This window comes from Peromyscus eremicus, chromosome 3, assembly GCF_949786415.1.
Source record: "Peromyscus eremicus chromosome 3, PerEre_H2_v1, whole genome shotgun sequence".
Lineage (NCBI taxonomy): Eukaryota > Metazoa > Chordata > Mammalia > Rodentia > Cricetidae > Peromyscus > Peromyscus eremicus.
In genome coordinates, this window is record NC_081418.1 from 49,438,942 (window position 1) to 49,455,356 (window position 16,415).

The 16,415-nt window shown below is 47.0% G+C and overlaps 1 protein-coding gene and 1 non-coding gene across 2 annotated transcripts; both read left to right on the forward strand.

Annotated features, from left to right (window-relative positions):
* The first annotated feature begins 2,624 nt into the window (after positions 1-2,624).
* On the forward strand, positions 2,625-9,760 carry Tmem213 (transmembrane protein 213). The gene is made up of 3 exons (XM_059256557.1): positions 2,625-2,799; positions 7,743-7,802; positions 8,817-9,760. Exons 1-3 carry the CDS (start codon positions 2,655-2,657, stop codon positions 8,984-8,986), a joined length of 375 nt encoding a protein of 124 aa, XP_059112540.1. The 5' UTR covers positions 2,625-2,654; the 3' UTR covers positions 8,987-9,760.
* Positions 9,761-11,867: 2,107 nt separating this feature from the next.
* Positions 11,868-11,969, forward strand: LOC131907537 (U6 spliceosomal RNA). Its single transcript, XR_009378441.1, has one exon. It is a non-coding gene; the product is annotated as a U6 spliceosomal RNA (small nuclear RNA).
* The last annotated feature ends 4,446 nt before the right edge of the window (positions 11,970-16,415 follow it).

Sequence of the window (16,415 nt, forward strand, 5' to 3'; positions counted from 1 at the left end):
AATTCTGTTGCCTTCTTCTCTATCCTCAACCCAGCTTCTCATTTCAGAGTCGGCTGATCTCCGATAGGGCCTGAAATAGCCTGTGAGCTGACCTCCCTGTATGCAGGTCTGTTTCCACACCTGGTCGGAAGCATGACATGCCCATATCTGTAAGTTCCATAGAGATGGCTTCCCACCATAAGTTAAAGCCCAGTTTCCTTTGCCATGGATTCAGGACCATTCACAATCAGTCCATCCAGATAAACTGTGCCCCCGACTTGTACCCCCAGAACAGTATACTCACTACCTAGACATGGGATCTCTGGAGACCCTTGTGCCTGGTGAGCTACACACCTTTGATGTGCTGGATCAAAAACCCATCTCCGTCATGAAATGCTCTCAAAACCCTCTTATCCCCAAAGACCAGGCACACAGTGTTGCTACTTGGACATTGGTGAATGTCCAAACAGTGATTGGCTGGCACTGGACATTTTGGGGCAAGACCTGAAATTGAGCTGCCGGAAGCACAGGTACCCCCTCCCCAAATCAGGGTACCACTAATCTACTCCTTTGGAAAAATCTGAAGCAAGCGCCCTTCTGGGCCACTACACCTGTCCTTCCAGAGAGCTTTTCTGGTTTGTTTCACTTTTTGGTTTTTGTGGTTGTTGGAGCATGGAGACTTTTGGGGGAGGGGGAGATGCCTCATGTAGCCCAGGCTGGCCTCGAACTCCTGATCCTCCTGCTTTCACTTCTGAAGTGGTTACAGGAGTGAGCAACCAGAAGAGATCTCCTTCTCCAGAGCTTTCAGTGAGTGGGGCTGCATCCATCACTTTCTCAGCAGGCTGGCTGTGCTCAAGAACACAGCGTGCAAACGTGTGGCCGGCCCGCCACTCATGCAGCTCTCTGACTTTCGATGGCTGGATGGATGGCTCGTTCTACCTGAAGAACCTGTCAACACCCCTCTGCACACTCCAACTCCCATACAGTCACTTCCTCTGAAAGCCCGCCCCCTGCTCCTCCCGGCAGATTTAACCATTTCCTCTTCTATCTGCTACTGGAGTGTGCTCTCCTCAAGGACAGAAACCAGGTCTCAGTTACTTCAGAGTCTCAAACACTAGGCTCCTGGGTGCCGTTCACCCTCAAGGTGAGTGTGTAACACACTGCAGTCAACCCCCTCATCTCTGCTTTCACTTCTTGACATTTCAGCTACATGTCATCAATTATATTCTGATCATATTAAACAGAAAGTTCCAGAAGCAATTCCTCTGTTATCATCATCATCATCATCATCATCATCATCATCATCATCATTTTTTCAAGACAGGGTTTCTCTGTGTAGTTTTGTTGTCTGTCCTGGATCTCGCTCTGTAGCCCAGGCTGGCCTTGAACTCACAGAGACTGGCCTGCCTCTGCCTTCCCAGTGCTGGGATTAAAGGCGGCGGCGGCGGCCGCCGCCGCCACCGCCGCCGCCACCACCACCACCACCCAGGCCTATTATTTGTTTTTTTGAGATGAGGTTTCTCTATATCTCCCTGGCTGTCCTGGAACTTGATCTGTAGACCAGGCTGGTCTCAAACTCAGAGATCACCTACCTGCCTCTGCCTCCCTAGTGCTGGGATTGAAGGCATATCCCACCACCACCCAGCATTCCTAAGTTTTAAATAGCTTCATAACATGTTGTTATAATTGCTGCTTAATTGTCAGTGTTAGCAATCTCTTACTATAAATTAAATGTTATCACAGGTACGTATTTCTAGGAAAGTGTGTGTGTGTGTGTGTGTGTGTGTGTGTGTGTGTGTGTGTGTGTGTTTCAGCAGTGTTCATGGTCTCAAGCATCCACTGGGGTCTTGGAATGTACTGCCTTGGGTAAGGACACTTAGAGGAGAACACCATCAACCATTTAGACGGAAAGCAGCATTCCATTGTTGCTGCTCGCTCAGCACCTTCACACAGCCTCCCTCACCCTTGCCTCCCGATGCGGCTACAAATCCTCAGTCTGCTCAGATAGGCACTCAGCCTGGCTCTCCAGGCCTCCCACTCCCATCCTGACCAAGGTTCATCTATGCCAAGATCACAGTGGGCTTCCAAGTGCCACTTTGTCTGTGGCCTCCATGCGTCCATCTTCCCTACTCGGGCGCCTCTGTCTCCTCTTCACCTGTCAAAACACTATGCATGCTTCAAGGCCCGATCCAAATGTCATTTTTCTCCCTAAAGTGTCCCATCAGAAGAGATAGCCTGGCTTCTTGCTGCTGATGCCCAAAGTCCTTAGTCATTCCCCAGGTTGCTCAGGGTCTTGGGTTTTGTAACAGCAACATCCTGAGTGTGGGTATTTGCAGGCTGTAGCATAGGACAGTGCATACAGTCAGTGCTCAATAAATAACAGAGTGACTGGTTTAGATCACGTACACTACACCTTCAGGTGAAGCAGCATCAAGGCCGGCCCCCAGGAACCGGCAGGGAACTGCCTTCCCTTTTCCTCAGTGGGAACGATTTTGCCTCAAAAACAGAGGACAGGGATTACCCCTCCTCTCCTCCCCCAGCCACAGTCACTAAGGCAGAGCAGGTGTGACGGGCAGTTTCTTTGGCTCCGCCCTCTTTCTTTTCCCCCAAACACTGAACAGGTTCCCAGCTCCCGCAGGACAGGAGTCACCTCAGACAGCGCACACACAGGACACATGGTCCCCAGCCCGGGGCACCTCTGTGCCAACATGGCCCAGACAGGTGTCTCCCTCCGCATCCCTGGGTACCTCACCTCTGCCCCGCAAGCCACCCTGCTCCTCAGCCTGGTCCTGGCCTCCTTCCACTGGTCCTGCAGTACAGGTAATAGGTCTGAGCTTTGGTCTTGGCCACCTTGGGAAGGGGAGGGCAGGGCTGAGGGGGAGGGGAGGATTCCTCGGCCAGGGTTGGTCCTGCACAGTGGGAAGAGGAAATAGAAGTTTCCCTGGAGGATTAGGCAGGGAGCTGGGGTGGGAGTCAGCTGGGGGTGTCTTGGGTTTGTCTGTGACACTCAATTCCTTTGCTAGGACAGCAGCGGTCCACCCTGTTGACCCTTGCCACAAAAAAACAAAACAAACAAACAAAAAAAACAAAGAACAACAAAGAAATTTGCCAATTTGACAATATCTCACTCATCACGGGACCAAAGTGGTAGAAAGGGATACATGTGGTTCCCTGCTATTTCCGAGGCTCCTCCAGACTCTCTCTGGATGGGCCCTCACCTTCCCTTAGCTCGGGCAGAGGTTCCCTCTAACCCCGACTTCCTCTGCTAAGTTCAGAAGCTAGAACGCCACCCTCAGCTCTCCACCCTTCCTGAGCGTCCCCAGGGCAGGCATCAGAAATTTGGGATTCTCATCCCAGGGTCGCAAGAGGCCTGGCTTTCCCAGGCTGGGCTCTGCTCTTGAGCATCTAGGGGTCGGTCTGGCTTCCTCTCTCCTGCTCCTGGCTTTGACCCTGTCCCAAGCTTCCTCAGCGTGGCCCCACTCCTGACACACACCTCTCCTCCCCAGTATCTCCTCTCGGGACCCTCCAGAGCCACAGACTCGACTCCTCTCTCCTCACCCCCACGGACTGGCTGTGTGATCTTAAGCAAATTACTTCACCTCTCTGGGCCCAGATTTCTAGTGTGTGACACTGGGGTAAACAGAACCGTGATTTATGAGGTTACTTATACGAAGAAATGAGTTAATAGCTTGTAAAGAATTTACAATGTTGCGGCAAACATACAATGAACAGAAGCAGATAGGCTGTTTCCAACTTATCCACACAAATGAGGGAGTTAGTTTTTGTGACTGCTGTTTTTCTTCCGTTTACCATGTTGGGTCTCCCTCTGCCCCAGTCCCTGGCTAGTTCTTAGAATGCCAAAGGGTGATAGTCAAGTACTTGGGAATTCCCCTGGGCTATTCTATCTGAAGCACCTAAAACTGATGTGGAGTGGGTTCTGACCTCTAAAAAGGATAAAAAGGACAACTTCTCAGAGCGATGGTGGCACACGACTTTACTTGGGAGGCAGAGACAGGCAGATCTCTGAGTACGAGGCCAGCCTGGTCTACAGAGTGAATTCCAAACAGCCAGGGCTACACAGAGAAACCATGTCTCAAAAACTAGTAAATAAATAAATAAATACCAATAAATAAATGTGACAATTTCATAGCATTCAACCTAATCTGGCATCTAATTAAGATTTTTTTTCCCCCCATTTTCCCATTCACTTACTCTGTCCCAAGAACATCCCCATCCTAGGTGGACAGATGAGATCAAGCCTAAGGAAGTGATTTGGTTTTGAAGGAAAATGCTAATGTCCAGGAATCAGTTTCCAAAACAAAGCTCAACTCCAGGCTGTGTAAATAATTTACAACAGTAGTCAGATTGTATCAAGGTAATTACCGTGCTTTTGGGAGGCCAGAGGGGCTGGGGACCGGGTGGCAGCAGTTTTGTGGCTGTGGTTAAGCAACAGTTCTCTTCCTCCTTCACCCTGCTCTGTGTCAACAGCACCTCTGAAGGACGCGCTGACCCTCAGGCAGCTGGGCAGTGAGAGGTCTAAGCTCTCCTTCCCTTTTTCAAGGAAACAGCAATACCACTTCCCAAAAGGCTCTTCAAAAATCAGTCTCTTGGGCCGGGCAGGAGCTCTGTTGCGGGAGTGAATGCCTAGCATGAAGCCCCAAGTTCAATCTTCTGTCATCCTAGGACTTGGCAGGCAAAGGCAGGAGAATCAGTTCAAAGTCTTCCTCATCTGCAGACTCAAGCAGGCCAACCTGAGACACATGAGACCCTGTCTAAAAACACAAATGAACAAACAAAAACCTGCTTTTAATCTGCCTTCCTAGCTTGGTATTTGTGTGGCTAGAATTTTCTTCCACGTTAAGTGCCTCAGGTTGAACTATGCTTCCAATAAGGTGACCACCAGCCACAGGTGACATCTGAACACACTTCAAATTATGACTAAGGTGATGAAAAAGCTGGACTTTTAACTTAAATTCATTTTTAAAAATCAACTTAAAGAGGCAAGCCAATCTCTATGAGTTAAAGGCCAGCCTGGTCTACAGAGCAAGTTCCAGGACAGCCAGGGCTGCACAGAGAGAGCCTGTCTCAAAAAACAAACAAACAAAAAAAAAAAAAAAATTAAAAGATAAGGGGGAAGCCAGGTGGTGGCGCACGCCTTTAATCCCAGGTGGATCTCTGTGAGTTCAAGGTTAGCCTGGGCTAAAGAGTGAGTTCCAGGACAGGCTCCAAAGCTACACAGGGAAACTCTGTCTCGAAAAAACAAAACAAAACAGATAAGGAGGCTAGAGAGATGGCTCAGCAGTTAAAAGCACTGGCTGCTCTTCGAAAGGACCCAGGTTCAATTCCCAGCACCCACATTGCAGTTCACAACTGTCTGTAATTCTGGTTCCGGGTGAATCTGACATCTTCATACAGACATAAATACAGACAGAACACCAATGTACATTACCAAAGGGGAGGAAAAAAAACAACTTAAATGGCCACCGTGGCAAAGAGCTGCTGTCCTGAGTGGCACAGACCCAGCTTTTCTTCCCTGAACCGAAGGTTTGTCTCTATATAACCCACCACTGCACCACAAACTCTTGACAGAACTTCTAGAATTTCTTCTAAAGTGTCACCCCCGCCCCCACCCTTCCTGGCCCTTGCTTGTCAACCGGGAGACAGTTACAAGCTCTGGCTGTTCTGGAAGGCAGTAGACTTGTTCCCATGAGATGTAGTCTGTGTTGAGAACCATGGGCCTGGGTAACTACATCACAACCATCAGAGATAAAGGAAGAGGGTCAGATTTCAGTGGTTTATTTGTTCACGTGTTGGAAAGAAACTGAACCTCCTGTGAAAGAGACATTTGGGATTGTTCAATGCTTGATTTAATTTACACTGGAATGACCGTCCCATACCTAGAGCTGTCCACACAGGAAGCAGCCGTGGGCATCCGGTCTTTTTTGTTTTTGCTCCGTTTTCTTTCTTTTGAGACAGGGTCTCACGATGTAGCTCTGGCTGGCCTACTTTATGTAGATCAGGCTGGCCAAAAACTCAGAGATCCCTCAATTTCTTCCTCCCGAGTACTGGGATTAAAGGAGTGTACCACCATACTCACCTGGAAAGCTTGTTTAAAAAAGAAGAAGGAAGTGTCTGTGAATAAGGATAAAGTGACAATAAAAGGGGACTGAACAAGCCACAGAGATATCTGCACATCCATGTTTATTGCTGCACTACTTATAGCAGCTAAGAAATAGAGTCAGCCTGGATGTCCATCAATGGATGAATGGATGACGGGCACATGGTGCAGAAGGATGAGTTTTACTGAGACATAAGGAATAAAATAATGTCATTGGCAGGAAAATGGATGGAAATAGAAATCCCGTTAAGTGGAATGAGCCAAACCCTGAAAGACATATTTCACATATTTTCCAGACAAATATAGGGAGATTTATAAGTCTATTACATGAATGTGGAATTTGCTTCTCTATCTCTGTGACAAAACACTGACCAAAAGCAATGTGAAGAGGGGAGGGATTATTTCACCTGAGTTTACAGTCCACTAGCAAGGGAAGCCAAAGCAGGAACCTTGAAGCAGGAACTGAAGCAGAGGCCATGAACACTAGTTTGCTCTTCCATGGGTCATGAAGCTTGTCTTTTTACACAAACCACGACCACCTGCTAAGGAATGGCGTCTTCCACAGGAGGCTGGGCCCTCCCACACATCAGTCTATAAAACCTCCCACAGCAATCTTTAATCCAGAAAATGCCCCCACAAACATGCCTGCAGGCATCCGATTAAGGCAATTCCTCAGTTAAGGCTCCCTTGCCCGGTGACTCTACTTTATCTCGAGCTGAAGAACTGAACAGTGCAGGGATTTCTAAGAAAGAGGAAAAGGACCCGTAGGATGGAAGACGGAGCACAGGAGTTGGTAATAGGAAGGTGAATATGTGCAGAGTACATGACCTTTGTGGATGAATATGCTGTAATGAAACCTATTATTTTGTATGCTAATTTAAAATTAAAATTAAAATAAACTATTCCACTTTATAAGTTTAAAGAAAGGTAGCCAGGCTACCTTTAATCCCAGCACTCAGGAGGCAGAGGCAGGCAGATCTCTGAGTTCAAGGCCAACCTAGTCTACAGAGCAAGTTCCAGGACAGCCAGGGCTACACAGAGAAACCCTGTCTCGAAAAAACAAACCAAACCAAAAGCGAGAATAATCCTTCATTTGGACTTCTAATAAAAATACCACTGACTGGGGGACTTTACCAGAAGGGGGTTTGCTCACCGCTCGGGAGGTTGGATGTCTAGGTCCAGGTGTGGGCAGGTTTGGTCTCTCCCTCCTAGGGTTACAGATGGCCTCTGTCTCACTGTGACCAGGCACTGGTGTGTCTCTTCCTCCTTTTTGTTTTGTTCTTGTTTTTGAGATTGGGTTTCATTATGTAGACCAGGCTGGCCTGGAACTTATAGTGAGCCACCGGCCTCTGCTTCCTGAGTGCTGGGATTTTAGGACTCTGTATAGCCTTATTTTTAGCCTTAATTACTTCTTTTGTCTGTCTCCAAATGCAGCCCCATTGGAGGGCTAGGGCTTCAGCTGCTGAGTGTGGAGAGCACGATGCATCCCTCACCAGTCTTAACGTTGCAGAAAGCTCCGCTGTCCTGACTGGCACTTCTAGAACACTGCCGTTATACTCACTACTCATGCACCAAATAATTCAAACCCTCTGCCCGGGACTCACTCGGCCTTCTGCCTGACACTACCTCTTGCCTTTTCTTGCAGAAGCCAGCAGCGGCAATTCAACCCTGAGTACACACCCTGGGACCCTGGAGCAGTGTGCCAGTAAGCTTCCCCTGTCAACTGCCCTGATCCTGGAGCCATCCCTGGAGCTAGGAAGGAACCTTGGGCCCCTCTGTCCACTAATGGGTGTCAGGTGTCCTGTCCCAGCACTGCTCACAGAGGTTAAAAACTAGCTTGGCTTTGGGCTCAGTTTAATCACATGATCTTGCACAGGTGGATTTAATAACTCATCCCCTGGCCAGCAGCCAAAGTTGCCCTGAGTGCAAATGTTTTATCATTTGGAGGTGAGAATCCTATTAAAAACAGCTGGTCTGCTGGGTGGTGGGAGGCAGAGGGAAGCGGATCTCTGTGAGTTTGAGGCCAGCCTGGTCTACCGAGCGAGTTCCAGGATAGCCAGGGCAGTTACACAGAGAAACTCTGTCTCAAACAACAACAGAACAAAACAACCAGTTGGTCCAATCTCGCCCAAAGCAGGAACTGCTTGTGGACTCTTCCCTTATTTCTGTTTATCCTCCTGAGATGTTTTCAGGGGCAGGGTGCTCAGAAAGCAAAGAGGAACTTGTATCACAAGTGCCCCATCAACAGAAAGCTTTGCTTCATCTTAACCGTGGCCCCTTTAACCCGTCCTTATCAAATGACCAACTGTCCTTACATCTGTGCACTTGTGGAGGGGGATGAGCAACCATACTTAAGAGGCCAGGAATACAGCTTTGGACTCTACAGACTGGATTGTGAGCTCTGCTTCTGTCTGGTGGTTTTGGGCAAAGTACAGCTTGGGTTTCTTTGTATGAAGTAGGGATAATAAATAGCTGGAGTGTAGCTCAGCAGCAGAGTGCATGCTCTTTCAAGGCCCTGGGTCCAATCCCCAGCACCCAAACAGTGGTAATGACAGCCCATCTTACCTTGAGTGCAGAAGGCAAAGACTTGGTATACGCCTAACAAGTAGCAAGTGCTTCTCAAGGTCAGGGGCTGTCTCATGTTCTCATTCTTAACTAACTTGACAGGGAATGGGTGTGGCTGGAGTGTTACAGTCCCGTTCTTCCTCTCCCCCATCAGACGTGGACTTCTGCCCACTAGCCTCCCTGTGTTGCCGAGCTTCGGTGGATGAATATGGCTGGATTGCAGCGGCGGTTGGCTGGAGTCTCTGGTTCCTCACCCTCATCCTGCTCTGTGTGGACAAGCTGATGAAGCTAACCCCAGAGGAGCCCAAGGACCTGTCGGCATGAGCACAGAGCCGTGGCCCCAACGATGGCTATTCCCACCACGTGTGGGTAACGGAGGGAGGGGCAGGAGCTTTCCAGAAGCTTCTGTCACTTTAAAGTCTCTTGCTCCTCGAAGTCTCTGGCTCCTTTACTATGGATTTGGCGCTGCCGAGCAAACCCACACCCTTGCGTAAGCTACACATGCACTTTGCCATGGAGCACCTCCTCATCGCTGCACACCCACGTCAGCCACTTTTCCAAAGGGAAGAAAGCAAGCGAGGCCAGAGCTGTCTGAATGACCTCCATCTTTCAGAGTCCCTGTGGTGATGCCCCTCTTCTACCCCGAGCTTTCTTCTGGGTGCACATGAGACTTAAGGCAGTCTTTTAGTGGACAGATTTGAAAAGCAGGACATTGGCTCCACCTCCTTCAGACAAAGGGCATAGCAATCATCTTGAAGTGTGAGCCGCACCCCACTCATCCTGCTCCCCCCTCCACACTCCCATCTTTCTTCACCATATCTCCCATGGCTGTCCAGTCCCACCTATTTGAATTATTCATTTTCGAGGGTATGTGTGTGTGCTTGCCTGAGTTCATGTGCACGTGCACACAGTGCTCTTAGAGGGCGCCAGATCCTCTGGAACTGGAGTTACAGATGGTTGTGAGCAGCCATGTAGGTGCTTAGACTGAACCCAGGTCCGATGCAAGAGTAACAAGCGTTCTTAACTGCTGAGCCATCTCTCCAGCCTCAAGTACTGTTTTTTGTTTTTTTTTTTTTTTTTTTTTTTTAAGAGATGAGAGATTTAGTGGGTTTGGGGGGGGCGGGGGGGTTGTTTTTGTTATTTTCGAGACAGGGTTTCTCTGTGTAGTTTTGGTGCCTTTCCTGGAACTCGCTCTGTAGACCAGGCTGGCCTCGAACTCACAGAGATCCGCCTGGCTCTGCCTCCCAAGTGCTGGGATTAAAGGCGTGCGCCACCACCGCCCGGTGAGATGGGAGATTTAGTATTATATTTAGTATTTCTGGCCGTTGTGAACAGAAATACATCACTTTAGGCATCAACTTTCTAAGCAGAGAACGTTAAGAATTAGATCCCGCCAATGGTTTAACGCTCAAGCTGAGAAAGCTCATTCAGCAGTTTGGGCTGCTGGGTGGGAGGTAGTGGACATGCAGCTCTGTCCTTTCAATGTGAACAGCCTCACTCTTACATACTGCAGCTGCGGCTTTGTTTTGTCTGTATGATTTCTGTGAGTTGTTTTTGGGGTGGTTTTTTGTTTTGTTTTGTTTTTTGAGACAGAAATCTCCTGTAATTCAGGCTGGCCTTGAACTCAACATGTAACTGAAGACTGGTTTCCTGTGGCCCAGGCTAGCCTTGAATTTCTGATCCTCCTGCCTCCACCTCCCTAGTCTGGGGTTATAGGTATGCACCACCACACACACACAACCTGTGTATGCAGTGCTCGGTACAGGAACGTTCCATGTTCCATTATGTTAAGGTCATGGTAGGGCTGGGGAGATGTGATTGAAAGGACCACTCTGGGGCAGACTTTCCTGAAATGGGACCACCCGGACTGACCCACAGGGCAGAAGCTGCCATTCAGTTTTGAAGTGTGAAAAGAAACACTAGACTCGGGTTTCCAAGCTGAACATCATGGAGGTGTTACCAAAGCAGTGAGCAGAGACCATGCTGAGTGTATGTCAGATCTGACTTTATAAGACACCAGAATACATAGGTCAAGTAGGAAGAGATTTTTAATGGGTCTTAAATTCTTTGAAACATCTTGAAGCCAATTTCCCAGACCCAGTCTATCACTGTAAGCACTGAATCTTCTGGAAGGTGAGCAGAGCCTCCCAGCATCCTCCAGTGCGTTCAGAGGCAGCTTTCCAACCTATCTGGACAGAAGCCACTAGAAGGTTCAGGATCAACAGGAGCGAGCACAGCTCTCACTCCCCAACTTTCTGAGGGCATTTCCCCCAGAAAGAACCCTGGGGATGGGGACCTGGGGAGATGTGGTCACCATGGACACAATGGGTGTGGTGGTACACATCTGCAGAAAAAACCCACACCTAGGAATGAGAAAGGGCAGCAAAAATTTGCTATCTTTTTACCCAGAGGTGCTTCACCGCACACTGAATGTCACATATACAGATAATTTTGATCTGCATCTACGGGATTCCATGAAACCCCGAGATGATGTGAGCTGACCAGGTCAACTTGGTTTTATTAGATTTATTCATTTTATTTTTATGAGTGTTTTGCCTGCATACATGTCTGTGCACCATGTGCGTACCTGGTGCCTGCAGAGGTCAAGGGATGGTGTTGAATTCCCTGGAACTGGAGTTATACACTCCAGCTACTGGAGTTACTGGAGCACTGGCTGCTCCTCCAGAGGACCCTGGTTAATTCCTGGCAGCCACATGGTGACTCACAACCATCGGAAACTCTAGTTCCAAGGCATCTGACACCCTCTTCTGACATCCATTGGCACAAAACTCATGTGGTACACATACAGGCAAATTACCCCAACATATAACTGAAAAAATTAAGTAAATCATACAGAGATAACAAAGAGAGGATTGGGGGATATATGAACAGTATGCAACGTGACCACTGATCCACTCCTGTTACCATGCCATGCTGGCCCCACAAGACAACAGTATCCCTTTTTAAACTGACAAGTAACTAATATGCAAATGAATATGGACCAGTTCCACCCTAGGATTTCTTTTCAGCTACAGGGACAATATAGTGAGTCACAGAATAAACTAAGAACAGTATTAGGGGCCATTGGGTTCTACCCTCTCCTTACCCCACACCACCCAAGGCTATACCTCAAGAATTATGACCTGTCTCTGTTTGGTGACCAGCAAATGAGTATAACATGCCTCTTAAAATGTATGTATACTCAGTGCTCACTTCCACAGCACATATACTACAACTGAACAATACAGGGGAGACTAGCATGGCCTGTGTGAGGATGACTCAAATTTGTGAAGTACTACATCTGCTCAGGGATTGCAGAATAGGGGGTGAGAAGACTGTGAGGGCCAGAACAGGAAGTCTGTGAGAGTATGTCTCCTAGAAATGTCAGGGAAGCTACATCCAGGAAGCTTCATCAATATGGCTGCCCAAATACAACCTGACCAAGGAAGACACCAATAGACTTGCTGCTGTGGAAGGGGGAAATCCCAGGAGGCCTCAACTCCAGAAGAGGGCCTACAGGCAACTATGGAATGGTGAGGGCTGGAGAAATGGTCTTCCCCAGGGATGAGCCTCCTAATTGGTTATCCAATACCAACTGGTCAGCCCTGAAAACATACAATCAAGTAACACGCAAACTGAGCTGACTGTATATATATTTAGGGATATATGTAACAAAAAAGAGGCCAGGAAACAATTGTGTATAGTAAACATACCCCTACTTAAGGGCCAATTAATTTCTGATCCAATAGAAAAATAATTTGGGTGGTGGTGGCGTACGCCTTTAATCCTAGCACTCTGGAGCTAGAGGCAGGTGGATCTCTTGAGTTTGAGGCCAGCCTTGTCTACAGACTGAGTTCCAGGACAGCTAGGGATACACAGAGAAATCCTGTCTTGAAAAAAAAAAAAAAATTCAAAGGTACAAAAACAAAGCCAACAAAATCTAGGGAGATACCCTAGAAAAATAATAGTCGCCTCCAGTACTTTGCTATTATAGATAATGTTACATATTAGGAAAAGGAACCCAAACATCAAACAACAAGTTAATGTAAAAACAAACCACCTTCTGGGTTACCTCTCAAAGTCCTCAGGACTCCTTTAAGAACCACCCACCGTTACACTAAAGGAGGTGGAAAAGGTGAGATAACAAGGTTCCGAGCTCAGGCATGGTGAAACCCATCATTGTGTACCGTGAAGACACACTAAAAACTCACTAGATTGTGTATAAGTCTACCAATATTTCAATGTATGCATCTACTGAGTATTTATTACACCCCAGTTATATGATAGATACTTCAGGAGCTCTGGGAATGTGGAATGTCATGGAGTGCACGACGAAGCCCTTGCTTCAGCCAGAGGGGCTGTAAAGAAAACACCGTGAAGGTCACACATGTGTACTTGGTGTGGTGGTACATGTGAAGGCCAGAGGTGGCCATCAGGTGTTCATTTGCTCTGTACCTTTATGCATTTTGTTGATAGGGTCAGCTTAGTATAAAGTCAGCTTGAAAGTAAAATGTCCTGAACAGTCCCCATCACAGAACACTTTTAACATTAACATGGATCCCATTTACTTGTGTGTGTGTGTGTGTGTGTGTGTGTGTGTGTGTGTGAGCATGAGCGAGCGCGCGCCAGAGTCCTGAAACTAGAGTTCACTCACTGGCTAGACTAACTAGCCAACAAGGCCCTGGGATCCTCTTGTTTCTGCCTTTCAGTGCAGGGATCGTAGGTACCCCCACACCCGGGTTTTCACATGGGCATGAGGAACGCCAGCTTCAGGTCCCCATGCTCGAACAGCAAGCACCCCATTCACCGAGTCAGCTCCCTAGCTCTCACCTACAAACAATGGTTTATTTTTATGTGTATGAGTGTTGTCTGCATGTATATGCGTACCACATGTGTGCCTGCTCCCCACAGAGGACAATCGGGGCGTTAGATCCCCTGAAATTGGATTTATGGACAGTTGTGAGCCACTATATGGGTGCTGGGAACCGAATTCAAGTCCTCTGTAAGAGCGCTCAGTGTTCTTAACCTCTGAGACATCTTTCCACTCTCCAACTAACTTTTTTAAAAGACTAAAATTTACTAGAATTTTGATGCTGGTATCTTTAGTGTACTTATATTAGCTTTTATTTCCTTGTTTGATAATAACGTAGATTTTGGGCTAGAAAAAGGTAAAACAGTTAAAGATTGCTGGGCAGTGGTGGCGCACGCCTTCAACCCCCCAGAACTCAAGAGACACAGACAGATGAATCTCTGAGTTCAAGGCCAGCTGGTCTACAGAGTGAGTTCCAGGGCAGCCAGGGCTACACAGAGAAACCCTGTCTCAAAAAACAAAAAAAAAAAACAAAAAAAAAAAAAAAAAAAGAAAAAACAAAACAAAAAAACAGTTAAAGATCATTGGTTTTGTATGATGACTATCTCATTTTTTGTTTGGTTTGGTTTTGGTTTTGGTTTTTTTTTGTTTTTGTTTTCCGAGACAGGGTTTCTCTGTGAAACAGTCCTGGCTGTCCTGGAATTCACTCTGCAGACTAGGCTGGCCTCGAACTCAGAGATCCTCCTGCCTCTGCCTCCCGAGTGCTGGGATTAAAGGCGTGAGCCGCCACTGCCTGGCTATCTCATTTAAATTTAGTGTGTCTTGAAAATGTTTAACATTACTGATAATTTATAAATCAAATTTGTCTAAGAAGAATATCTGCGACAAAAACACAAGGTTCCCAGACCTCACTTACTTTTGTGTGTGACTGTGGGGGATGTTGTTTGTGGAGGTCCTTCCACTATGGAGGGACTGGGGACAGAACTCAGATCCTCAGGTCTGGCAGCAAGCCCCTTTACCCACTGAGCCATTTCACTGGGCTAGTGGTTCTGACGTCAAACCAAGTCAGTAAACATTCTCTTTCTCTTACAGCTTTAGAAGTTCTCAATCTTGTCTGCCTTTGAATTCTCCTAAAATTAGCAGATCTAGCGTCTGTTTAAGGCCAGAGCACAGAACTAATGTTGAAAAACAACCCGCTTATTTTCACCGAAACACAGCAACCCAGCTCAGCTAGAATTCCTTTCCCCTTAAACTCTGCACTACCATTTTCTTCAGAATTTTAAAATATTAAATGAAAGAAACCACTCATTGAGACTCATGACCACATCACAGAGCCCCAATCCAAATATTTACCCTCCCAGGCCCTGCTAAGGGAGTCTCCCCAGCCCGGCCTCTGTATATGATGTTACCACGTAAGCTTCCAGATAGGGTTGGTTTATCCTCTCACAGTGCTACACCGTGGTGTGAGTAGACAAACAGTACATCGGCAGCTACACAAATGTGGTCTACCCAGACTTGCCACTGGGATCTTTCCAGACTTTAACAACAGACAACCAAACACACCCTACCTGTGGTCCACCCAGGATGGGCAGATGTGGGAGCTGAGAAAAGTGCTGGAGAGCCACTGGGAATCAAGTTACTAGACAAACAGGGCATCTTGCAATAACAAGGTTTTGGTAAATGATCTCCCTCGGGAGCTGGCCTGCTCCTGTTTCCCCTTTCACCTAAGCTGTGCTGAGCAGGGAGGGACAAACCGGGAGAGGGAGAGACAAGAAATGACCACTGCTGTGGGCGTGGGAGCAGCCTGACCTTCAAAACTGAAGCTGTTCGTTCCTAGTGACTGCTCTCCTAGTACTTTGGACCTGTTTACACTCAGAGCAGGTAAAATCTGGCTAGGTAATACATTCCATCGACTCCCTCAGCACTTCTGCTGCTTAAAAAAAAAAACCTCTCTTCATTACAACATACTATGATATACAGATATATAGAGAGGTATCTATACAGATCTCTGTGTATGTATATATGTATAGATTATCTCTTTATATATGTACATATCTATATATCTATATGTATATGTAATATTGTGGTACTAAGGGTCAAACCTAGGGCCTCGCATGTACCAGGCAAGCACACTACCATTAAGCTACAGCCATGCCCAGTATTTATTAATGAAAACTGTCTTGATATACTGGAATATATGATCACTGCATATTCATGTGTGTTATTTTTCTTTGGAAGTTTTTTTTTTTTTAATTTGCTTAAACATTCGTAATGTCCTATTCCTGCTATTAAATTTTGGGGGGGTGGGGGATCGAATCAGGGTTTCTCTGTGTAACAGTCATGGCTGTCCTGGAACTCACTTTGTAGACCAGGCTGGCCTGGAACTCACAGAGATCCAGGGATTAAAGGCATGGACCACCACGCCTGGCTTAGACTTTTAAGTCTTTTAAATTTTTTTTTTTTAATTTTAAGTGTGTGTGTGTGTGTGTGTGTGTGTGTGTGTGTGTGTGTGTTCACATGCATGGAGGTCCAAGGACAACATACAAGATTTAGTTCTTTCCATCATGTGAGCTCTGGGGATCAAATCCAGGTAGTCAGGCCTGGAGGAAAGTGCCCTTACTTGTAAAGACACTCAATGGCCAAGTTTTTTGTTTTTTGTTTTTTTTTTTAAGATTTTATTTATTTATTATGTATACAGTGGTCTGTCTGCATGTATGCCTGCAGGCCAGAAGAGGGCACCAGATCTCATTACAGATGGTTGTGAGCCACCATGTGGTTGCTGGGAATTGAACTCAGGTCCTCTGGAAGAACAGCCAGTGCTCTTAACCTCTGAGCCATCTCTCCAGCCCAAGTTTTTTAACTTTTTAAAATTAATTCTTTTACGGGTGGGGGTGTGAATGCAAGCACACACTTGGCCATGTCACACCTGTGGAAATCCCTGGC